This window comes from Penicillium psychrosexuale (assembly GCF_028828465.1).
Source record: "Penicillium psychrosexuale strain IBT 29551 chromosome Unknown utg000003l, whole genome shotgun sequence".
In the NCBI taxonomy this organism is placed as follows: Eukaryota; Fungi; Ascomycota; class Eurotiomycetes; order Eurotiales; family Aspergillaceae; genus Penicillium; species Penicillium psychrosexuale.
The window spans coordinates 4,754,584-4,777,519 of record NW_026643188.1 but is presented as its reverse complement, the minus strand read 5'-3'; the positions used below and the strand labels follow the sequence as shown (position 1 = coordinate 4,777,519).

At 47.0% G+C, this 22,936-nt stretch overlaps 10 protein-coding genes across 10 annotated transcripts; 6 read left to right on the top strand and 4 right to left on the bottom strand.

Annotated features, from left to right (window-relative positions):
- Nucleotides 1-655: 655 nt before the first annotated feature.
- On the top strand, nt 656-1,995 carry N7518_005660 (arsenic resistance protein; the record flags this gene model as incomplete). Its single annotated transcript, XM_057186587.1, has 4 exons — nt 656-947; nt 998-1,140; nt 1,194-1,280; nt 1,339-1,995. The coding sequence occupies 4 exons, from the start codon at nt 656-658 to the stop codon at nt 1,993-1,995; spliced, it is 1,179 nt and encodes a 392-aa protein (XP_057043357.1).
- A 1,039-nt stretch (nt 1,996-3,034) lies between these two features.
- Nucleotides 3,035-4,162, top strand: N7518_005659 (uncharacterized protein; the record flags this gene model as incomplete). Its single annotated transcript, XM_057186586.1, has 5 exons — nt 3,035-3,238; nt 3,293-3,397; nt 3,452-3,794; nt 3,879-4,046; nt 4,119-4,162. 5 exons carry the CDS (start codon nt 3,035-3,037, stop codon nt 4,160-4,162), a joined length of 864 nt encoding a protein of 287 aa, XP_057043356.1.
- A 425-nt stretch (nt 4,163-4,587) lies between these two features.
- Nucleotides 4,588-5,310, bottom strand: N7518_005658 (bZIP transcription factor; the record flags this gene model as incomplete). The annotated part of the gene is made up of 1 exon (XM_057186585.1): nt 4,588-5,310. One exon carries the CDS (start codon nt 5,308-5,310, stop codon nt 4,588-4,590), a length of 723 nt encoding a protein of 240 aa, XP_057043355.1.
- A 453-nt stretch (nt 5,311-5,763) lies between these two features.
- On the top strand, nt 5,764-6,696 carry N7518_005657 (uncharacterized protein; the record flags this gene model as incomplete). Its single annotated transcript, XM_057186584.1, has 2 exons — nt 5,764-6,222; nt 6,298-6,696. 2 exons carry the CDS (start codon nt 5,764-5,766, stop codon nt 6,694-6,696), a joined length of 858 nt encoding a protein of 285 aa, XP_057043354.1.
- A 626-nt stretch (nt 6,697-7,322) lies between these two features.
- Nucleotides 7,323-7,895, top strand: N7518_005656 (uncharacterized protein; the record flags this gene model as incomplete). The annotated part of the gene is made up of 1 exon (XM_057186583.1): nt 7,323-7,895. One exon carries the CDS (start codon nt 7,323-7,325, stop codon nt 7,893-7,895), a length of 573 nt encoding a protein of 190 aa, XP_057043353.1.
- Nucleotides 7,896-8,291: 396 nt separating this feature from the next.
- Nucleotides 8,292-8,570, bottom strand: N7518_005655 (uncharacterized protein; the record flags this gene model as incomplete). Its single annotated transcript, XM_057186582.1, has 1 exon — nt 8,292-8,570. The coding sequence occupies one exon, from the start codon at nt 8,568-8,570 to the stop codon at nt 8,292-8,294; it is 279 nt and encodes a 92-aa protein (XP_057043352.1).
- Nucleotides 8,571-12,089: 3,519 nt separating this feature from the next.
- N7518_005654 (acetyl/propionyl/methylcrotonyl-CoA carboxylase subunit alpha) lies at nt 12,090-14,564 on the top strand (the record flags this gene model as incomplete). Its single annotated transcript, XM_057186581.1, has 2 exons — nt 12,090-12,298; nt 12,362-14,564. The coding sequence occupies 2 exons, from the start codon at nt 12,090-12,092 to the stop codon at nt 14,562-14,564; spliced, it is 2,412 nt and encodes an 803-aa protein (XP_057043351.1).
- Nucleotides 14,565-14,980: 416 nt separating this feature from the next.
- Nucleotides 14,981-16,437, bottom strand: N7518_005653 (acyl-CoA dehydrogenase family protein; the record flags this gene model as incomplete). The annotated part of the gene is made up of 4 exons (XM_057186580.1): nt 14,981-15,459; nt 15,520-15,837; nt 15,889-16,198; nt 16,264-16,437. The coding sequence occupies 4 exons, from the start codon at nt 16,435-16,437 to the stop codon at nt 14,981-14,983; spliced, it is 1,281 nt and encodes a 426-aa protein (XP_057043350.1).
- Nucleotides 16,438-17,215: 778 nt separating this feature from the next.
- Nucleotides 17,216-20,790, bottom strand: N7518_005652 (transcriptional regulator family TF; the record flags this gene model as incomplete). The annotated part of the gene is made up of 9 exons (XM_057186579.1): nt 17,216-17,282; nt 17,340-17,577; nt 17,633-18,231; nt 18,286-18,361; nt 18,560-18,872; nt 18,930-19,843; nt 19,898-20,226; nt 20,286-20,530; nt 20,578-20,790. Coding segments are annotated over 9 exons (2,994 nt in total), but the record flags the coding sequence as incomplete, so codon positions are not given.
- Nucleotides 20,791-21,591: 801 nt separating this feature from the next.
- N7518_005651 (uncharacterized protein) lies at nt 21,592-22,491 on the top strand (the record flags this gene model as incomplete). Its single annotated transcript, XM_057186578.1, has 1 exon — nt 21,592-22,491. The coding sequence occupies one exon, from the start codon at nt 21,592-21,594 to the stop codon at nt 22,489-22,491; it is 900 nt and encodes a 299-aa protein (XP_057043348.1).
- Nucleotides 22,492-22,936: the final 445 nt, after the last annotated feature.

The window sequence follows — 22,936 nt, the reverse complement described above, 5'->3', positions numbered from 1 at the left end:
AAAAGGGCTGTTTTTTTGTTAAGCCTCACACACGGAAGGCCGTTAGCGTGGACTAAGCATGTCTATGGGTAAGTCCCGGGTACTATTGATTTCTGTTCTGACATGGGCGAATTTCCGGGCCATCTGCATGTCACTCGAACACTATGACTGGTCCAAGTTTGGAAGAAAAATAGGGCATGCGTCCTATGAATAAGGTTGAACGGCATACTGAGTCGTTTTGACCTTTTTTAGCTTGGTAATTGTCGATCACGGGTTGCTTGCGACTCTTCAATTGGCCACTTAGACCCTCATTAATCTTATCGATTTTTCGTAGATAGCAACATCTGTATGGACAAGTCCAGAGCCTCGGAACCTTACATGCCAATGACAAAGCAAGGAGGTTACAGGTATGTCACTGCTTGGTGGTGATTGGTCGAGGGTAACAAAGTGTCACACATCTGAATTGATTGGCCACTGAAATGCCTTTTTTGAATTAATTAGAACTAGCGCTTAACCGCCCCCCCCCCAGGCTAGAGCTACATATATTGAAGACGGCTTCAGTGAAGCAGGGGGTTCCTGCAACTCACTGTCGTGCCTTTCAACTTTTCGGGAAATTTTCCCCCGAGAAAAACACCTGTGCAGAAATCAAACCATCATTCGCTATATGGTACCGGAGATGGCCGCCCCAACTCCTCAGACAGTTCTGCCCGCGACGGAGGAATCGCAATATCATAACACAATATTGGAAAATCAACCACCAATTCCTACAGCCGAGGATGTCGAAAAGCAAAAATCGGAAGCGAACACGACCAAGCAATCAGCCTTCAAAGGTCTTGGCTGGTTAGATCGTTTTCTGGCTGTATGGATCTTCCTTGCCATGGCTGTCGGAATCATCCTGGGCAACTTTGTCGAAAATACGGGTCCTGCCTTGCAAAAGGGGAAATTCGTTGGGGTGTCTATTCCAATCGGTATGTACACATGAAACTGTGAATGAACGGTCTCGGCTAAATGGTGCAAGCGATCGGTCTCTTGGTCATGATGTATCCTATTCTTTGCAAAGTGCGGTACGAATCCTTACATCATGTCTTCCGAGAGCGTGGGATCTGGATTCAGATTGCGTTCAGCATCTTCGTCAATTGGATTATTGCCCCTTTCCTCATGGTGAGACCAATCCGACTCGTCATGGTGATGCGTGCTGATGTTTCATGATCCAGCTTGCACTAGCATGGGCTTTCCTGCCAGACGAGCCAGAACTTCGGGAGGGCTTGATTCTCGTTGGATTAGCCAGATGCATCGCTATGGTAAGCTACCACTTTTATATGTTGTACTGGAGTCAATCTAATATATCCTTGCCAATAGGTTCTCATCTGGACCGGTCTTGCTGGCGGTGATAATGAATACTGCGCTATTCTTGTTGCGGTCAATTCACTGCTTCAGATGGTGCTCTTCGCTCCCTTAGCCATCTTCTTCATCAAGGTCATTGGCCACTCGGGCAGTCAAGTTACACTCTCATATTCTACCGCTGCCAAAAGTGTGGCAGTGTTCCTTGGCATCCCCTTAGGTGCCGCAATCATTACCCGCATTACACTTCGAAAGATAGCTAGCCCACGTTGGTACGATCAGGTGTTCCTGAAGTGGGCTGGCCCGTGGTCCCTTCTTGGACTTCTCTTCACGATCCTTGTGTTGTTCGCATCTCAGGGCCGCCAGGTTGTTCATCAGATTGTATCAGTGATCCGAGTTGCCGCTCCGCTCTTCGTTTATTTTATAATTGTCTTCTTCGTCACTCTTCTTGTGACTTACAAGCTCGGGTTTGGTTACAAGTTGGCTGCTACTCAAAGTTTCACCGCTGCCAGCAATAATTTCGAGCTTGCTATTGCTGTTGCTGTCGCAACGTTTGGTGCCAACAGCAATCAGGCGCTTGCCTCCACTGTTGGCCCGTTGATTGAGGTTCCGGTACTGCTTGGCCTTGTCTATGTTGTCAAATTTATAGCCAAGCGAGTTGGTTGGAAGGACTAAAACGAAAAGCAAGACAAATATTCACGTTTCGCGAAGTTTTTGCATATTCTGAACCCTGATCTATTACGGAAAGCTATGTTAAGTGAAGGAACTAATATAGAAGAGGCTAGAGGCGTACGGACCGTTGCAACTAGTACATAATCAATACTTGTCAAAAATTCGTCTCCACAATACTTTACATAAGCCACATGGCGTTCCAGGTGTAACGGACTGAGCTCTGGCCTGTGTACTCCGTAACACCGGTGAAATAACCATGCGGTCTACTAATTTCCACTGTTTGCCACGGGTAAATAGAGACTCTTTTGTGCTTATGGGTTAGCCTGGGTTGTCAGTCCGAGGCACTAGTATTCCGGTTTGGCGCATTTGGCGCATTTGCCGCATTTGCCGCATTTGGGCCATGACTTTCTCTCTTCCTTGAGGTATCTCAATTTCAATTTTTGGTGTCTTGTACAATCATCATCTATCTCAATTATGATTCAAAGGTCTGCTTTCATAGTGCTGCACGTGGCCAATCTCTCTAACACGAACTTAGTAAAATCCCTCTTTTGGTTTGGGGAAAATCCAGTGATATATCGGCTTGGCAGTGACAGTTATTTGACAAACGGTGACATACCAGTTAGCATGACTGCCCAATCAGCGGAAAGAATGGCAAATATCTGCCCGTCTCCACGTCAACGATGCTATAGACATGACATCCATCGCCCGGATGGTTCTTTAATAGCAAAGATTAATAGAGATCTACTTCTAGGTGAACTCGTATGAGAAAGACAAGAAGGTAGATTCTGGTGAAGTGATAATGGACGGAGAGGAGAGAGAAAGAAGAGGAGGAACCAAACTAGCTACTCTAACTAGTAGTGGGATCTGGACCCACTGAGTGACCGCCTTGTCGGCCACCCAACAAAGATATATATAATTAGACTTGGTCCCTTGCAAATTCAATTTCTCAAATCACCAATTTGGATCTTTACTGAAGTTTCTGATGATCTTTGCTCACAGCACAGTCCTTCACCTCCGCCCTGCTGAAACTGAAACTGAAACCATGAACTCTCAAGATACCTACCATTCTGTGCAAGAGCGCTACGCGAGCGTTGCGAGACAGGCTGGCCCCGATAATCAAAGGTCCTATGAACGCAAGGTCGCAACCGCGTTTGGATATGATCTAGAGGATTTGCGTTCTATTCCGGACAACGCGAATCTAGGTGTCAGCTGCGGGAATCCATTAGCAACAGCAAATATAAGAACAGTAGGGCATAGCCATCGGTCGCCCCTTATTGCTGGAACTAATATCCATATGTAGGGCGAGACTGTGCTTGATTTGGGTAGTGGCGGGGGCATTGATGTTTTGCTAGCCGTAAAGAAGGTTGGACTGGAAGGAAAAGCCATTGGTATTGATATGACGAAAGTACGCCAACCATTCCCTGCTAACCTACCTATGCTCTTTACTTAATCTTGGCAGGACATGCTGGAACTAGCACGTCGAAATGCGAGAAATGCTGGCGCCTCCAACGCAGCTTTTATCGAGGCTTTCATTACTTCTATCCCAGTGCCATCATCCACTGTTGATTGCATAATCAGCAACTGTGTGGTGAATCTGGTGCCAGAAGCCGAGAAACCGCTTGTTTTCCAGGAGATGTTCCGCCTACTGAAGCCGGGGGGCAGGGTTGCAATCAGCGACATTCTGGCAAAGCGAGAGCTTCCGATGGAAATAAAGACAGACCTTTCGTTGTATGTTGGTTGTATCGCTGGCGCCAGCCAGGTCAGCGATTATGAAAGGTATCTGAAACAAGCAGGTTTTCAAGGTACTGGATCTGTCCTTACCGGTCTTTCATTCTTTCTTCTTTTTCCTCGTGTAATTTGATCCAGCACTGACACCCAGCCTGTAGATATATTGATTCTGAACACCAACAGCGACCTGAACCTTTACAAGGAAATGTGTGAAAGTGAAAATGCCAACGGATCAGGCCATACCAGCTCATATTGTGATGCGACGGAATCCAGAGCGACCGGGGAGATGAAGAAAATTCCGGATGTGGATTTCAACCTCTGGACTGGTGAGTTCATCTACCAAATAAGCCACTAGCAATGCACCGCTGATCGGACCCTCGTCGATCCTTTTTATTTAGGTTCCTTCAAGATCCTTGCTGTTAAGCCGGATATTCACGACTGATGACCGTAATTCATATCATTCTTCCAGCCTAATGCATAAAACTATTCAACATAGTTTTAATAGGCAAGAGATTTCCCAGCTAGTTTTGATCTATGAGACTCAGATAATTTCAATGCCCAGATAGGATCATTCTTTGTCCCGCAAAAGGTTCCGTGGATTTTATATGTTGTAAGCTCGGAGAACTAGAACAATACTAGAGCCTCAGGGCTTTATTTTTTCGCATCAACAGGATACCTAATCAAGATAAACATGATACATTAGGTGTATTAAAGAAATATATCAGCAAGAACAGTATACATAACCTTATTATCAACTCTACAACCTTCCGACGGGGTGCGTGCTAGTCTGAAACCGCATCGGACTTTAGGTTGACCTGAAGTCTTCGTATCATCTCACCGACTGAATCTGCCAGAGATTCATGGCTGTCACTTATCCAAGATGTCGAAAATGGACATATTTTTCACCATGCAATTTGATTCCGAATCACATCCAAGTTCGGATCGCACATCACGAAAGTCTGAATGATTTCGCATACTTTCGATAAGACTTGCTGCAGTCATGCACGATGTAAATTGACCTGTATCCTGATCACCGCCAAAGTGCTGTGATTCAGGGACAGGTTCAGCTGTGACGGGACTGAGCTCGACTGCTCGCCCTACACTTGATTCTTGGCTATTGGGGGTATCCATGCGGCTCTTTGCATCTGATTTGGGCGGCGAAGATGTCATCTCAAGAGTTATAAACGGATGCTGCGAGGTGTTCAACTCCCGAGAAGATGGACTTGCCAGTGGATGGTGGTAATCCACAAGAGGTTGGCTGTGGGTCGTCGGCAGGTGCAAGTTTGCTGATGGTAGGGAGACCACTAATGGACACTGAGATAGGGTAGAGTTCGTTGGTTGTCTTTGCGATTCTAAGTAGTCTTCGATTTGTTTTTCGGTGACACCATGGGTCATCAGGAGGGATCGGAGAGAAACATTTTCTGCCGCGACTTTTCTTCCTGCTTTTTGAACATCCTGTGTCGCCGCTATGCCAAGCTTTTCGAATGACCTTACTCGTTGCTCAAGTTGCTGGATGTACTCCTTGCGCCGTGTGCGAGAACGCCGTTGATTTTCGCGGATTCGAGCGGATGATGTTTCGCCCTCCTTCATATTTATAGTTTCCTTTCCCTTCATCCTTGTGCTTGGGAATGGAAATGCAAATAGTGAAAGTACGGGTTTTTGGTGGGGGAGAAAGGGGGGTGTTTATAGTTTTACAGTTAAACTCTTGGGAGTCCAAAGAGATGGTCAAGCTGAAACGTAACTCTGTGGCGACATTTCGTAATTTCTTCTAGCTGTCCAATCATCAAAATATCCAGCTAGATGGGGCAAAAATATTATCCAAGCCTCTATTTCTGATATCTTGTCCAATCACATTTCGCTAGTGACATACTATACATACTAAGCACGTATAGTCAATTTTTAACTCTCTTGTTTTTTTTTTGTTACCTTTGCCATCTATTTTCACGGGTATAACCTATGCTATCTTACATTATACCACGGGCGCCCTCGACATTTAGGCCAGCAGCCTCATCATTTCTGCTACAATCCAAATTTTCAGCAAGGATGTCTTCCGCTGTTCCTCAACCAGTGGTTGCGAACACCCGCCAAATGGATGTCTCATATCGAACTCTGGCATTACGCCCGAGTGAAGATAGCCCAGATATCCGCCAGAAGTACCGGCCATTCATCCTTAGCGACAATGCCACTGAAGACTGGGTCAACAACTTAGACTTGACCACTGCAGTAGACATGGCCGAACTTAACTTGCGGGTCACAAACGAGAGGTTGAAAGTTCTAGTACTTTATGGCAGTCTTCGGAGAAGATCATATTCGCGGCTAGTGGCATTGGAAGCTTCCCGTATCCTTTTCCGGCTCGGCTGTGATGTACGCGTCTTTAACCCTGAAGGTCTTCCGGTGAAGAACGATAGTGATATCGGCCATTCTAAAGTACAGGAGCTCCGAGAGCTTAGTTTGTGGAGTGATGGGCATGTCTGGGTTTCGCCTGAACAACATGGCAATTTAGTGAGTGACTTCTCAAGAGAATCTTGACACTCAGTGCAGCAACTACTTACTCGTGCGTTTCTCTCGCAACTTTAGACCGCTGTATTCAAGAATCAGATCGATTGGATTCCTTTAACCACAGGAAGTGTCCGTCCCACCCAAGGCCGAACGCTGGCTATTGCCCAGGTGTGCGGTGGATCCCAATCGTTCAATGCCGTCAACTCTTTACGTCTCCTGGGTCGGTGGATGCGCATGTTTACTATTCCGAATCAATCCTCGATCCCCAAGGCATATACACAATTTCCAGATGAAGATCAACCGGGACATCAACGACTTATGCCTAGTGGCAACCGGGATCGCCTCGTGGATTGTATGGAGGAATTTGTCAAATACACGATTCTGATGCGGCCTCACGTCGGTCTTTTTGGTGATCGCTTTAGCGAACGGGAGGAGAAGAGATTAAAGGAGGCAAAGATGAATGCCGCTACAGCTTGATGAAAGATATATAACAATATAGTTCTTTTTTAAGAACGAGGTCTTTATTTACTGTGGCTCATCTCGTTCTTACACTTTTCTTACACTTTCATCGTTTCAGGGCCGCAGCGCGCGACGCGCGCGTCTTCCAGCTTATTGACACATGGGGATGATCAGCGGCCTATCCTAACTCGGCCTAGACTGTTTCACCACCGGCTTGGCATTAGGGTTTGAGATAGTTTCTCTGTGTAAAATATGGAAGCCAATTTCGAATGTAAATATGGATATACAACATATATAGTTGCTGTAGCCTGTATATCGCTTTGCGAGTTGGATTCTAAACCACAACCCACTAGGCTGGGTACGGATTCGTATTTTGGTCTAGTGGTTAAATCAACTTTGCGAGGGGTCGGGGTAAATGAAATCTACTACTACGTACACATGAAAAATCATGTTGAGGGAATATATGGCTAAAGTGCTGATGGCCTTGATATTAGGTGCTGTAATTTTTTCTAAGGGCATCTCGGCCTAGATCGACTCTACGAAAGACATTTGAGGCCGTCACAGATCATTATTTGAAGTCCGATATTAGCCCTCCAGCACAGGAGACAGCAAGCCAAGCCAGAACGCCGACCACAGAAACACGCATGACCGCATTAATGACTGCTCGAATCTCCCCGGCAGCCGAATCGAACATACTGTCGAATGACTGGAGTTTGAGAGGAAATGCCTCTGCAACCCCGACCGCTACTGGGCTATCATTCGAAGATGCGCAAGCAGCTGAGGTCCTCTCGAGTATTACAAGAACTTCACGCATTCATCAGAGCCGCCAGAAATTGGTTTCGCCCTACAGGTCACCACCAGCAGAATCATTGGATCCAACACCAGCAAATTGGGCAACTCCTCCTTCTCCCCCGCCAAATGATGCATCTCAGGAGGTGGTACCTTCCTCCCGTATGACCGGCGATGATGAAACACGTTTGCAACGTTCTCCGACCCTTGCACAATGGGTGCAGGATATAGGCAACCCGCTGTCTTTTTGGCAATCAGAACTAGATCCGCAAGATTGGGGTCCTTCATTCGTGTCGGAAATTCAAAACTTGTCAAACCCGCTTCCATTACCTGATGATATTCCCCCAGTCCACCTAGTGGATTGGGGCCAGTATATGGTGGACTGGAGCAATTATGGAGTTCCCCAGGAAACCCTCCTCCCCCGCTAGATCCTGAAACGATGCCATTCCCGGTCGATAACTCATAGTTCAATTATGCTCAAATTCTGTGACATTTTTAATAATAACAACACGGCAAGGCCCCCGGCTTTACCAGAAAAATAAATCTTCTCATGCCCATCCAGACTCATGTCTTGCCCACTCTCCATCATGTGAGAATGTCCATTATCAAGACTAAGCTTTCCTAATGCAATCCAGATTATTATTCTAGATCGGTCGTCCGGGGACATCCCTTGACTCATGGTTCCAGGGCGCGGCATATGCGTAGTGGATATCAAGAACCATTGTGAGAGGTGTGACCTCGGATCGGGGGAAACCGTTCGTTGAAACCTTCTTGCCACTCTCTGAATATTGGCTCGATTCTAACATGTATCAGAGATTGGACGATTAGGATGCAGGAGGGATAGAGTTTACTATGAACCACTCGACGACTACACGCTCGACATCCTTGTTTGTTTGCAAGATGCGAAATGGATAATGCTTCCCCGCTGGGTCTAAGCTCTCCGATGAGAGATCTTGGCCTGATTCTCGGACTGTCTGCTCGGCTCGGTCTGAAATCGTAGAACTAACGGCTTGTTGAATATCTCTCGCCTGTGACTTCTTGTCGGACTCGGAGTTGTTCGACCGTGTTTCTATTGCTCGCTGTATGTCGTGATCCGGATCCATCGCGTTTTGTTGTGTTCTTTTTTTAAAATTTCTCTTTAAAAAAGAACCCTGTAACCAAACTTTCGAACGGAGGACTTTCGGGAATGGACAATAGACGCGATCATTGTTTGTTCCCAGGTTGACGGGGGTTGTCATCACGTGACAGCCCGCGCCCCTCCCACGTGACTCAATTGGGCATTGATGTATAGTTATCTGGCATGAATACCCTCGGAAGAAAGCTACGATGGTTGGCTTGCAGGCTTGGCTGACCCAATCCGAGCAACTGGATTCAAGCAATATACTAGTGATCTTGACGGCGGCCGTCGAGATAGTCGTTGCAGAACGAAGCGACTGATGATCACATGAGAAAACTTGGCCATGTCACACATACGTAAGATGCTTCGCTTCGCTCCCCAATTAACTTGGCCGTTCATAATTTTGTGAGGAAGCACTCAGCGCTGTTTACGAGAAAGCATCATATTGCCTCTCTCATGATTACGAACCATGTTGATAGATAAGTCGCACCCCTTTGATGCTCTGGTCATCTTCCCTGTTTCAAGCGGCGTTGCCGCAAAATTAGAGAAAAAGAGAATGTTCAATGTATTGTATGTAATCTTGTCAAATGAATTATAAGATGGTCTGCCTTATATTATATCCCGTCGCCGACCACTTCACTGACGATGGAACTAGAGGTGTTTCGAGCATTGTGTTATATGTCTAAATAATGTTTCCCCGAATCTCAGCTAAGTGGGTTGAATCTCCAAACCGGTGTTAATGAGTTAAGTACAAGCGCGGCATGTATGGGCGACGTACTCTTCTTACAACAAAAATATCGGCTTACTTCAATTTCTGACTTCGCGTCTATCGCTTTCTCTCCGTCTGGTTCAGTCTGACCCAAATCTATCTTTTCTCAGAGTGGAGTAGAATACGACTTTATATTGAGGAACATGATTATGCTCATAATGGATCATCATAATCATTACATGCTAACTAAATCTCGACATACAGAGATAATTTACCATCTCCAGGGTGGCATGAGACTCAAAGGATATTTGCCGGTCTGCAGTCTACCTGCGGTTGTCGCGATGTACAACGGCTGACCTGTGAAGGAATATAAAGCTAGCTACGTTTCTTCTTTTACATATCTTTTCTAATCATCTCAAAACCTCCTCACTATGGATTTTCCTTCAAATGCCGACTTTGAAATCATTCCATTGAATGCAACCGACAAGATCAGAGATCCTGCTAAGTCCGGAGTCTCCATTGAGAAAGCAATTTATATTGTAGCGTGAGATCCCATGGGCTTCTTTATCGCACTTTCTGGGTAGCTTTTTACCCAGTCCAACTTCTTGACCCGCCATCCGAATACCTCTGCCGATTCCTTTTGGGATATTCATCCGTCTCGAGACGATACGCACGAGGAAGAGACAGGACCGGTAATGAACAATTTCGAACTGCCTGCATACCCTCCTTCATCATTGTGCAGGGCGCATTCAATCATCGAGACCCAACCCGTGCCAGCCAGTCCGCGCTATCATTCAACCCATGAGCCTATAGAGTTGATATCATACAACCGTACACCACCTGTTTCAGAGGAACCCCCAGCCGAAAATACATGGATGAAATGGCTTCCAATTCCCTGCAAAAGTAAGCCTTTAACATTAATCACTGCCAACGCACCCTGCTAAGTGTACAGATTGATGAACTCAAACACAATTTCAATGGAGTATGGAGAAGAGTGGAAAAGCTACCCAGATTTTCGAAAACCTGCTTTTTGTTACCAAGATGGATAATGGGATGATTTAAACGGTGCATATTGAGCCTCGTGAAATCTTAGAAGGGGCCAAGTCATCGGACTTGAGAGACCGGGATCGAACCTGCTAGGCCAAGCACATTTTGTTGTCTGTGGAGTGGTCTGCCTTGGAAGATCGATATACGAGGAAGCTAGACTAGCTGTAAAGTTTGGAGACGAATTCAAGCCATTGAAGCCATCGAGATTGTCAAAATTCCAGAGCCGTACAGCAGGTGAGCTCTCCATCCCAGCCTCTCATGTCTGATCTTAAGAATTTTCATGGTTTAGATACTTCAAAAAGTCACAAGAGCTTCGTCTACCCATGATATCTCACTTCGCATTCTCGAGCCGGTACAGTATAGAAGTTTGCTTTTGCTATCTATTATGAGACACAAAACAATGGTTAAATTGATATGTTGCATCGTCACCGCTTGCGAAGGTGTATAGCGGCCAGTGGCCGAATGCCTGATTTTGTAGAGTTGGTGCCTGAAATGACATTCTCGATGCCCTTCCATGTTACTATGCTTGGGTATCGAGATCTGGGTCGAGAAGCAAATGACGTGGAGAAGGAAGTTATGGGATGGGTTTACAGAGGACTTCCTGGAATAATTCTACGATGACGACAGCGAATAGTTTGCAGAGGCCTTCCTAGAGTACTTAATATAGCACTGCTATTCGCTGTCGTCATCATAGAAGTACTCCAGGAAATCCTCTGCAAACCCATCCCAATATAGCCTTCTCTACGTCAACCCAGGATCTCGATACCTTGGCACAGTACTGTGGAAGGACATCGAGAATATCCTTCTGGTCCCTGATGCCGCACGAAACGCTGCATACTGCTGCGATAATTACTCCCTCTGAACCCTCCACTCTACCCCCTGTGACGGTCTCTGCCATCAGTGAGTATGGACTAACTCCCCCTCGTTTTGGGTCGTGTTCCTGAGAATTGCCAGTTTACCGTTCCTCCTGGCTGGACTTCGAGTCCATCAAGCCCTGTCTATTATGAAGAGTGAGATGGCGCCGACTCAGAAGGCCAAAAGACTGCTCGGTGCTATGGTCTCCAAACAGGACAGCCGGTGATGGAGGGTAATGAAGCGTTAGGAACAATTTTCATATCTGGCGATAAGTTCTATATCTGGTCGCGGATTGCCAACGAGTTGTGTGAGATTGGATCTCAAGATATATGCAAAATCGCTTCTTTGATTTCCGAGTCGGAACTTAGAGAGTTGACCCCAAAGCCTCTTGATCCGATCCATTAGGGAATATGCTCCTCAGATGCCGAGGATCAATACCATGACTAATATCAATATTTCTTTCGTGGCCGATATAATACGTTAATATAGACTGGACGACCTTTATGGTATTAGCATTGGAATTGTGGAGGATGGACAAAATAATCCCAACTAAATGTGCTTAAAATCCGCGCAGCATAGTATAGGAATTCTGCGTGGTCTTAATTCCCACGGTCTCCTTGCTAAGGCGCCCTAAAAGTCCCGACATTGGATCTTCAATCTTTCGCAGCGATTGGCCCTAGTTCCGCGTGGCCAAGCAAAGATTGTGGTGCGGGTTGACCGGTCCGGGTTCGGCTTCCCCCACACATATGCGGACGTCGGACCGAAGTTGTGGAGTCCGGAGCAAGAGCTCGGACACTTGATATTGTGAAGTGATGGAGCTGGTATTTCCTATAGGATTATCTGCTTCTTTTGAATCGCCAGAAACCCCATTCTTTGACATACCGCGATCACACTATGGCCGTTACTTTTTTTACCCAAGATCCGAAGGGCACTGATGTGTCAGTTCTTCGCAAGCCATTATTTGTCGCAGAGCCACCCTTAGGCAAAGATGGAAGACCGATTATACGAAAAGTCTTGATTGCGAACCGCGGTGAAATCGCCTGTCGCATTATCCAGACATGTCGGAAATTGAATATCACATCCGTGGCGGTCTATGTTGACGAGTGAGTGCTCAGAAATCGTGCTACCAACATATCATCGAGGACACCGCTAAAATGACTACCCAGAGATGCATCCTCCCTCCATGTCCGTGAGGCAGATGAAGCCATCAACATTGGCAGCATTGACCGCAGTGCTCGCAACCCGTTTCTTGACATCGAACTACTAGTTCAAACAGCTCTTTCAACGTGTGCTCAAGCTATCCACCCAGGATATGGCTATCTCAGCGAAAACGCAGATTTTGCCCGGCACGTCCATGACGCAGGTCTCATCTTCATCGGCCCCAGCCCCAGCGCCATGTCTACCCTCGGCGACAAACGGTCGTCAAAGGATTATCTGCGCGCTCATGCTCCCGAGGTCCCCCTAATCCCTGGATTCTCGGGGTCTAGCCAAGATGCCGAGGCTTTGAGTAAAGTGGCTACGGAGATTGGATTCCCGGTCATGCTCAAGGCTTCCGCTGGTGGCGGTGGAAAGGGTATGCGGATTGTCCGCGAGGCGGGACAGCTTAAGGTTGAACTGGAAAGAGCTCAATCCGAGGCTCGTCGGTCATTTGGTTCAGATGATTGTATCTTGGAGAAATTCATTGAGAGCAGCAAACATGTTGAGATTCAGATCATGGGTGACTCGCATGGACATGTGGTTTCTTTTTTGGATAGGGATTGCTCTGTGCAACGAAGGCACCAGAAGGTCATTGAAGAAACCCCTTGTGCTTTTCTCACAGAAGAGACTCGACAAAAGATGAGCGAAACTGCTGTCCGGGTAGCCAGGCTTATTGGGTATGAAAATGCTGGTACGGTGGAGTTTGTGGTCGATATCAAGACAAACCAATTCTACTTTCTAGAAGTCAATGCCCGGCTACAGGTAGAGCATCCGATCACAGAAGAAGTCACAGGAGTTGATCTTGTTTCTTTACAACTGTTCGTTGCAGCTGGAGGCAGCCTGAGAAGCGTTCCGACGCTGGAGAATGTCACTCAGAATGGACATGCAATCGAGTGCCGGCTGTGTGCTGAGAACCCCGAGAGGGAATTCTTCCCAGAGCATGGCAAGATCCACCTCTGGCTACCAGCAAGTGGCCCTTTAGCCCCGGGCCGCGATATCCGCTATGAAACAGCAATCCAAACGGGGTCATCAGTATCTATCTATTTCGACTCAATGATCGCCAAGCTTGTTGTTTGGGCTCCAACAAGAGCGCTTGCTATTGAGAAAATGGCTCAAGTTCTTGCGCAGACCGCTTGCGTTGGAGTCAAGACGAATCAACTTTTCATGCGATCATGTTTATTGAACCCGGCGTTCCGTGATCCTAGCTACACGACTGCGTTCATTCCATCTCACCTGAACGAGCTTCTCCAGCCTCCTTCGGTCCAGGGACTGCCTGAGTTCAAAACGATCGCCTCAATTCTTCCAAGCTTGGTAGTCCGACGACTTCCAGACTATGCCACAGTCTTGTCACGACCCAAACCTCTCCGAAATGTCCGCATGCAATTCCGAAACCAAAGGTTCGACCCAGTCAATATCCATTGCGATGTTGCAACCACGGTCAATTGGCCTAGCCAGACTGGACAGGAGGTTGATTCGGCACCCGAAAATGCTGTGATGTGCATTTGGAAAGCAAGCCCAGCCGGGGTTTCATCCGGCGTTGAGGATGTATATCTCTTCCCAACCCCCAGTGGAAAGACCACGACCGATGAAGATGTGTCAGCCGCAGCAGAAATCTCCGCTCAATATAATGAAATCAGTCAAGCACTACGCACCGGCAAAGCAACGTCTTCTCCGGCATACCAAGTCCAAGTTATCTCATGGGTCCCTGCACACGGCAACCCAGCTCTACCCGATTCCTGGCTTACATCCACCATTGACATTTCAGTGAATGGATCAAAGCTCACTGCTCATGTAGCTATCCCTTCAACACGGGCCCATGCCTTCGCGGGACAAGTCGATTGTGGTCAACGGATTTACTGTCATTTCCCCTCTATCGGAACTCATGTTGAATTCAAACGCGATACTCTGCTCTCATTTGCGGAGAGTAATCGATCAGCTGCAAAGGCAAATAAGGGTTCAGAGCAAAAGACTGTTGCAGCTCCCATGCCGTGCAAAGTTCTTTCAGTCTTGAAAAAGAATGGAGACGAAGTCAAGTCTGGTGATTCGGTTATGGTTATTGAGAGTATGAAGATGGAAGTCAATATTTCAGTCGCGGCTTCAGGGAAGTTTCAAACAGATTGGAAGACCGGGGATGCGGTAGAGGAAGGGAAGATTCTTTGCTCGATTGTTTAGCATATTCATTAATCGATATTCGTCAATACAATTTCAATTCCATCCCAAAAGGCAAGCAGTATAACCCTCAAAGATATTCCTAGGGAATTGTTGCTCTCACCCCTTTGAATTTTCGGTACCGCCTTCCTAATTTGGTTGAGCACCTACCTCGACGCTTGCTTCTGCCTACCGCTCTTCTTACCGCCTCCCAATTTGTATACCGCCTTTATATTAAACTCTAGCAGAATTATAAGTGATACTTGATCAGGAAGGCGGTACTGTAAATTCACATCCACGAGCAACAATTCCCTATTCCCAAGGGTCATCGAAAAGCTATGGAAGGTTGAAATTCTTGACTTGTACTTTTGCAACGATTCTTCAGTCACTTTGAGCAAACGTGAGATCGATTTGAACTAAAAAACAACATAGCAAAATATCTAGAGTTTACTCAACTTCTTCATACTCTTAACTTCCTGGTTAAGAGCCAATTCTGAAAGTATTTCTTCACTGCCACCACCAACAACCATCACCCGCACATCACGGCTGACCTGCTCGATCCTTGCCCCGCGGCCATTTTTCGAATATCCAAGACCACCCATCACTTGCTGGGCCTCCCTGTTAACCTTTTCCAGAGTCTGCCCAGCCAAGACCTTCAGATTTGCGAAGAGACCTCCCATGGAAGCATCCACGCCCTGCTTCTTGGCTGTTTCGGAAATATAGACTAGTTGTTCCATCCAGGAATATGCCGAGTCAATGCCTCGGGCCATCGCACTGAACTTCGCGCGAATCAGTTGGTTTTCGATTAGCTTCTTCCCGAATGTCTCGCGTTTGATGGCGTGTTGGTATGCATCCTCGGCGCAAATTCGCGCCATGCGGAGAGATGTGCATGCGAGCCAGAGTCGCTCATGGTTGAAGTCTGTCAAGAGTTAGGGACAACTGGCTTTGGTCTAGCCGTGGCTATCTAGGGGAAACATACTGTTCATAATGACAGGGAAACCCTTGTTCTCCACACCGAGCAGATTGGCCACAGGCACCTCTACCTGGTCGAACTCAATGTATGTTGATCCACTTGCATGGACGCCGGAGTTTTCAATCTTCTTGCAAGTTACTCCCGGGGCCTTCAGCGGGATTATCAGGGCGGAGATGCCCTGGGTTCCCTCCCCTCCTGTTCTGACGGCGGCAGTACAATAGTCTGCGAAAATGCCGTTCGTGATCCATTTCTTCGCTCCATTGACAATATAGACATCTCCATTTCTCTCCGCCGTGGTAGTGATTCCAGCGACGTCCGATCCAGCTGTTCTTTTAATTAGTCAATGTACTCAATCGGGTGTTTCAGAAATCCTACCGTCAGGCTCGGTCACGCCCAAGCAGAATCGGATGTTTCCTTTCAGCATATCCGGGAGAAATCTCCTCTTTTGTTCATCATTGCCAAAGTTGATCACTGGCGGCCCTCCAATGGAGTTACCACATCCCAATGCCCAGACAATCCCGAGATATCCACAGCGCGCTAATTCGTCGATGACGACAATATCGTGGAAGCCATCCCAGTCTCCGGGCTTGATGTCCCCAGGAAGCCGCTGACCATTGAGATAGTTGGCCGCAAGTGGGAAGGAGCTGACAGCAGTGTATCCGAGCTCCGCGTGACGCTTATGAACCTATTATTTCAGGGAATCTTCAGCGGATATTCATCTCCTTGTCCTTGATATAGTCTTGTACATACCTCCTGTGGTACAACGCCTTGCTTTTCCCATTCCTCGCAAAATGGCGCAATGTAGGTGTCGACATACTCGCGGACCTCTTTCTGAAGTCGCCGATGCGAGTCATTGTAGTACGGACTGTAACCGCGGTTCAGCCAGAGAGGATCGGCGAAGGGGGTAGTGGAAAAAGAAGCCATATTCTTTATGAAATAGGTAATGGGACTTCGAAGAAAGTGGATCAAACGAAATTGTAATTTAATGCTGGGGTGACTTGGATGTTGTGTTATATAACTCGGAGCGGAAGCGAGCAACGTTATCACTCTAATTGGGACTTTGAAGCAATGAGCGAATATGGAACTAGGAAAGGATAGTTATTAATGTGTTCTAGTAAGAATAGCGACAAAGTATACAACAATAACTACCACCACTGTGGGACCGGACCGCGCTCCACAATGCCGGACCGGGGCGAAGGACCGGGGATCCCTATCCTTCCGAGCTTCTTGATATTTCCTTAGTGAAGATGACCACATTATTGGATTGGTTTGTCGCTCTCGCTCTAGCCTTTTTATCTCTAGTTTTGAACAAAGTTATGAACCGATAGGTTGAAGCGAAAGCACGATTTAAGCCGAACTGCTGGAAGTACCACATAGGGATGAACAGACCACTCATATTGAGTAGCAGTAGTTTAAAGTAACAGAAGTCTAATGTAACAAAGTATTTGTGACTTCATGTGAGAGTTCTCTAGAATTAAACAAGTGTTAGGCCTGGGATGAGTAGTCTAAATGTACCATCTATGGCAAATCCCACAGACACATACACATACGTCAATTATGCATTACAGCAGACACAATGCTATGAGCAAGAATTGATTGCAGCAATCAAAATCATTTAATGTAATAAATTATCCCGCCGACTCCGGATCAACGCGAATGAACGAAGTTCTAGCCTAGTTGATGATCCCAGGCCCCTAATTCCTTACTTTAGAGAAGCTAGCCGCTGCTTCCTATTAAGTAGTATTGCTCTTCTGATCAGAATCTCAGTCCTAAAAATGTTATATTAGATGTGTGATATCGAAATTGAAAAGAGTACTGGGGCATACCGTTCTTTCAACATCATCATCAACCCTTGGACCAAAAAGCCCTTGATAATCTGCGGCGCCAAGCCCTTGTATAGTCTCAAGAGGCCTTCATTCTTGACAATGTAAACAAGAACTTCGGTAAATCCCGAGAACGGTTTACCATTCCGACAATCTGGCGGTTTGCATTGCAGCATTGTCTTAGCAACGATTAGCGGATGCGTGGTGATGGTCGCTAGAACTTTTGATAAAGCGCCGAGCACTAATAAAGTAGTCCTGTTAGCAGACAGCCCGAGAAATATATCGAAGAGACGTACAGAAAGCATCAGCAGATCCAAGTCCCTTTGTCTTCTTCAGTCCAAGTAGAACCCCCTTCAACCGTTGGTAAACACCATATGTAATCATGGGATTGATGACAAGGATCAAGTTGACCTTGAAGCCTCTCCAAAGTCCGGTCCAGCCATCTTCACTCTGGATAATTTCCACCATTGTCTCCCACATTGATCGTTGCCGATCAGTTGCTTTACGGGTTTGCTGCCGTGTAGATATCACTGCGATTGGGTTTGTGCATAGTTGGGCCATTGCACCACCAATTGCGCCTAGACCCAGCTCCTTGGCGATACTGTTTGTGTCGGAGATTCCATATTTGCGCCATGCTGATTGTTGTAACCTTTGCGCGGTTGTTGACCAGTAGAAATAGGCAAAGTTCATTGACGCCGTGCCGAGGATTGAACTTCCCAAGCCACTGTATAGACCAAGAATACCTTCTTCGCGAAGTATGTAGCTGATTGCATCGATGAAGTTGTCATGATGAGCGTGGGCTGTAGGATTTTCTGATGTGTCGGTTTGTTTTTCTCGATCGTTGGCATCTTGCTGCTTCTGCCGTTGAACTTGAACTTGTAACTGGGTTTTAACACTAGAATAGACTTAGAATTATTCAAGAAAGCATGCTATTGGTCCATAATCATACATATCAAGAGGGTATACAATCACACTAGCCAGAATGGCCGCCGTCGTACCCGAGATGACACCCTCCCAGGGTGACGCTTGATGTTGTTGAGCCATGAGGATATTTCGTTCAACCTTCCTCTTTTTTGCTCCGAGAATCTACTTATTATCCAGCCATCCTAGTCGATATGCGTGAAATATGTCATCGGACCGGACGGACCGAGCCCGCGAAAGTCGCAAATCTCCGTCCGAAAACTCATTTTCAATTTAGATAATGTTCCTCATTCCCGGGCTACAGTTCAGAAATTGTTCGACTTCCTCAAGTCGCATTGAGGGCGTGAGACCCCCAAAGATATTCCCATTGGGGCTGTCATATCCCGGTTGTCCCAGAATTCCGGCGCCAAGAACCCACGATGTGGGAGACGGTATGTTCGCTGCGGATTTGGGTGAGAGTTGCTTTTTGCTGGGATCAGCGCCCATTATCGCATAATCAATCATCGACCACATGATCTCTTCGGACCCAAAGTCTAACTCATCCATCAAGTGACGTGGGTCCAGGAGGACAGCGAAAGCATGAGAAATGGAATGGAATTCTCGCAGCGAGATAGCCTGAATCAAAAACGTGTTAGTAGTAGACATTTCTTCACTGAGCAGAGGCAAACTTACTATATTTCCTGCGTGGGTCCAAGGCTTTGCTAATCTCTCCAAAGAGTCTAGGCTCTGTTGCAAGTAGTGCGAACTGTCCGACTCGCGGCCCTTGTTCCGATTGAAGTGTACGGCTAGAGAGTGAATCCCCCCAGCTACAGCTATGCAATATGCATAGAATGAGGATTCAACAAGGCAGCCATGGTCCGTAGCCTGCTTTATGAGATCCATAAGCTGTTTCGCATGGTCGCATCCATCTTGAAGGGCGCGGGAGGAAAAACTAGCTGGGGCCTTGGCCCCGAAAGGTTTGAGCCATCGTCTCACGAGGAACGGATGGTTTAGCAGGCAGTGACACAGGTGGAAAAGAGTGTGGGCAAATATAAGCTGGCCTATCTCCTGTCGGTTGACTGTTCCATCTACCTGAACGCTTCCGTAGAGGACATCCGAAAGTTGCCAGTTTAAACTCTTAGAATATGATTCTAAGAGTAGCAAAGAGGAATTGATTGCAGAGAACTCTGACTTTGGATCCCATGGTGGAATCTCGTCCATATTCTTACTCTGGTGAACGTATCGTGTGCATCGGCCAAATATCGACGCCATCAAAAGAACGAGTGAAAACGGACTGGGGCTTTCGTCAAACTTCGAGTTCCAGTTCAACAACTGATCGATTGTACTCGTCTGTCTCCTTTCTCCATGTCGAAAAGTGTGCTCGTCGCATGGAAGTTGAACTTCGCAATCCTCATCTAGAATGATAAGCGGTCGAGATCGGCCACAGGAGATCAATTTATCAAGGAGGTAAATTGACCAAAAGGCCCGTCGATGCTCTTCTTGTTCTGAATAAGAGAGCCATTGATCAGGTTCCGACATTAGGTTCAAGTCTTGAGATATCCGGGCTGCAAGGCCAATTTTGAGCCATCCCGACCGGGCGCGACCGGCTGAAATAGTCACAATGTTAGCAGGAAGTAAATTAGAGTGTCCATCCATCTTACCTGTATAATCAACCACTGCAAGCAAGTTTACCGTCTGTACCACATGAACATTCAGACTGTCTTCCATCGTCAAATGGTCTGCCAGAACTGACAGCCATGACTCTCTCGCGTACTTTTGTGATGCGTCGCGCGTCTGATTCGCGTAGAATTCGTGGGTCGAGAATCGTACAGCGGATGAAAGCACTGCCAAGATCAAACATTTTGGTAGAGAGTTGCTTTCTAACTTCTGGCGAAAAGAGGGTTCATGGAAATAGGAGTAGGGTTGGTTGTGGACGCGTAAAAAGTACGTGTCGATTACTGAGCGTAGGACGTGTGGTGGAGGGAGGAGTCTATCCGTACGCTTAGTACAGGGCCAAATTTCTTCAGGAGTATAAAATAGAACACGAACTCATGATCTTGAAAGGTAGGTGGTGGCGACGGCACTCGCTGTGACAAGGTATTAACCTCTGGTGATAAATAGACGTGGCCTTGTGTGTGTGAAAAACGAGACGTTATATTCCTAGAAACCCCTAGAATCAGTATCAAGAATTGGTAACTAAAATCGACATGAATATCGTACTGCTGAGTTGTCTTTCCGCTGAGCTCCGCAAGCCTTGACTCGATTGTGCTGATTCTTTGCAAAAGTTCAACCTGCTGCTAAATCAATATAATGCAACAGTGCCCAGGAATTCCCAACTGACATTATTATTATTCTCGACTGGCGGCAGTGATATGACCGGATTAGGCGCAGGAGGATTCTCCGCCAGAGTGGCCGAGTATGGTTCGTAGATACAGGCTAGATGATTACGACGACAGTGGGAGCAGATAGGACGGTCTCCTGTGCATTTGGTCTTTTTGCGCCTAGAGGGTTTGTGATCAGCATTGGCAAAAAAGAGCCGACGGAGGAATTTTACCTGCAGTTAGCGCAAGCCTGTCGTATCCGCTTAATACCACCTGAATCTATCATGTCCATGGCCGGGGTTGAGTCAGGAGAAGTTCCAAGGTGGGAAGGATGAACTCCCCCAGTGCGGGGAAGAGTTTGTGGGGACGGCTCTTTCGGGTACCCCGGACCGGCGGAAAGTATAAATCCGCCCAAGGTTCCAGGGCAGCCGCTTATAAGGCGAGCTGTCTAAGCTATGGACGACCGCTTATGAGGCGAGTTACAGCGCCCTTTGGTGGCTGGAACTGATAGAAATGAAAATTGATGGTTTTTGATGAAATTTTAGCAAAGGGAGGACAATGCTGATGGGATGGAGAGAGGGCCTATAACCTCTTGGAGCGAGAGAGAGATGAAGAAGGATAGATTCTCTACAATGATCAAGATCTAGTTAACTAGTTAACAGCCATGTGAAGCCTGACAAACAAGGCATCAGCATGTGATCGGCACGGGACCACCACAACAGATAACTATAAGAAGGTGTCCCTGCCTTCCATTCTTCTTGTTCTCCTCTCTACTCCTACCTAACGACTTACTCTCATCATATTTCAAAGCAGAGCAAAATCGCTAATACCGCCTTGAAAACGTTCTTCTGGATTTAACCTTGCGTCTGAAAATATTCTACCTACATTAACCTTAACTAACTTACGTCACCCTCTTTATTTCCATTATGTCACCCATCATCAGAGATCCTGGACCCACTGATTCAGTAGAATCTGTGATATCTCGTCGATGAAACCCTCCTCTGAATCCACATGCTGACAGAATTCTACTTCCGATGTCAGAGAACCCCACGCTCATGTCTGACCTACCTCAAGGTCATGTGGTCTCATTTTCACGACTGAGGCGCCTGCGTCTAGAGGCACTCCAGATCTCCAAATGGTTCGAGGAACATACAGACGGAAATCAATGGATAGTGGTGCTCGGTCTATCAACACCGGTAATCGAAGCACTTACAAGCGACCACGGCGGTCTTGGGGGAATCGCATTTCGATTTCAATGGGAGGGCTCTACCGGCCTGATCAAGGTCGTCCCCCGCAGCGAACATGAGGTCGCCACTGATAAGTTCACTGAAGTGATTCGAGATTCTTACAAGGCTATGGGTGTCCCTAGCGAAGGAACGGCTTGGATCGGATCGACAACTTACCGATCAGGGATGAGGAAGGGCAAAGAAGCGGATAATGGATATGCACCTCCCTCTCGTTGCACTCATCCGATTGGAAACGTCGGCTACCCAACACTTATAATCGAAACAGGTGTATCAGAATCGCTTGGTCGACTTCGACAAGATGCCCGGAAGTGGTTCGCAGATTCTGAAGGTGATGTCAGAATGGTCGTTCTCATCATTGTTAGGAAAAACTATGTCTCCTTCGAGCAGTGGCAGTTGGCTCCGAGCGGTGCTCCCCGCCCGCTAACTCGAAATTACATCCGGACCCTCCAGGCACAAACCCCAAATATTCCACCACTGATCAGACAGCCGGCACGACTTCAGCAACCGTATTGTGCACAGTCCGTGGATATGACACCAAACCCAGTTGCGGGAATGCCAAAGGTTATGGATGGGGATCCTATGGTCCTCCCCTTCGTTGCAATCCAGGATCGTCCCCCGGGTCCAGGGGAGGGAGACGTGGTTATTGGGCTGCAAAACTTCAATTTTGTGACAGAGTTCTTGCTCTGATTTGAAGACAGCTATCTCCCCCTCTATGGTTACATCGCTTATTTCACCACTGATCGTCTCGGCCGCCGCCCTCTCATGCTGTGGAGTGCTGGGGCCATGGCAATCTGTATGGCAGGCCTCGCAGGCACGACCTCCCCCTCTGCAGCCAATCCACCGGAGCTTTTGCCATGGCTGTGGCCTTCCTGTACTGCCTTCAATTCATCTTTACGGTTAGCTATTGCGGCCTAACATTCCTCTATGCTGCGGAAATGGTACTACTTCAGGTCCGCGCCGCAGTGAACGCGGTATCCACTGCTACCATGTGGGCTTTCAGTTTTTTGATAGCTTAGGTAACTCCTTTTGGTTTCTCTACGATCGGAAGCCGTTAATACATTATCTTTACCGTTATTAATGCTACTATCATACTTAGCGTATATCTCTTTTTCCTAGAAAGTAAGGTAACCGA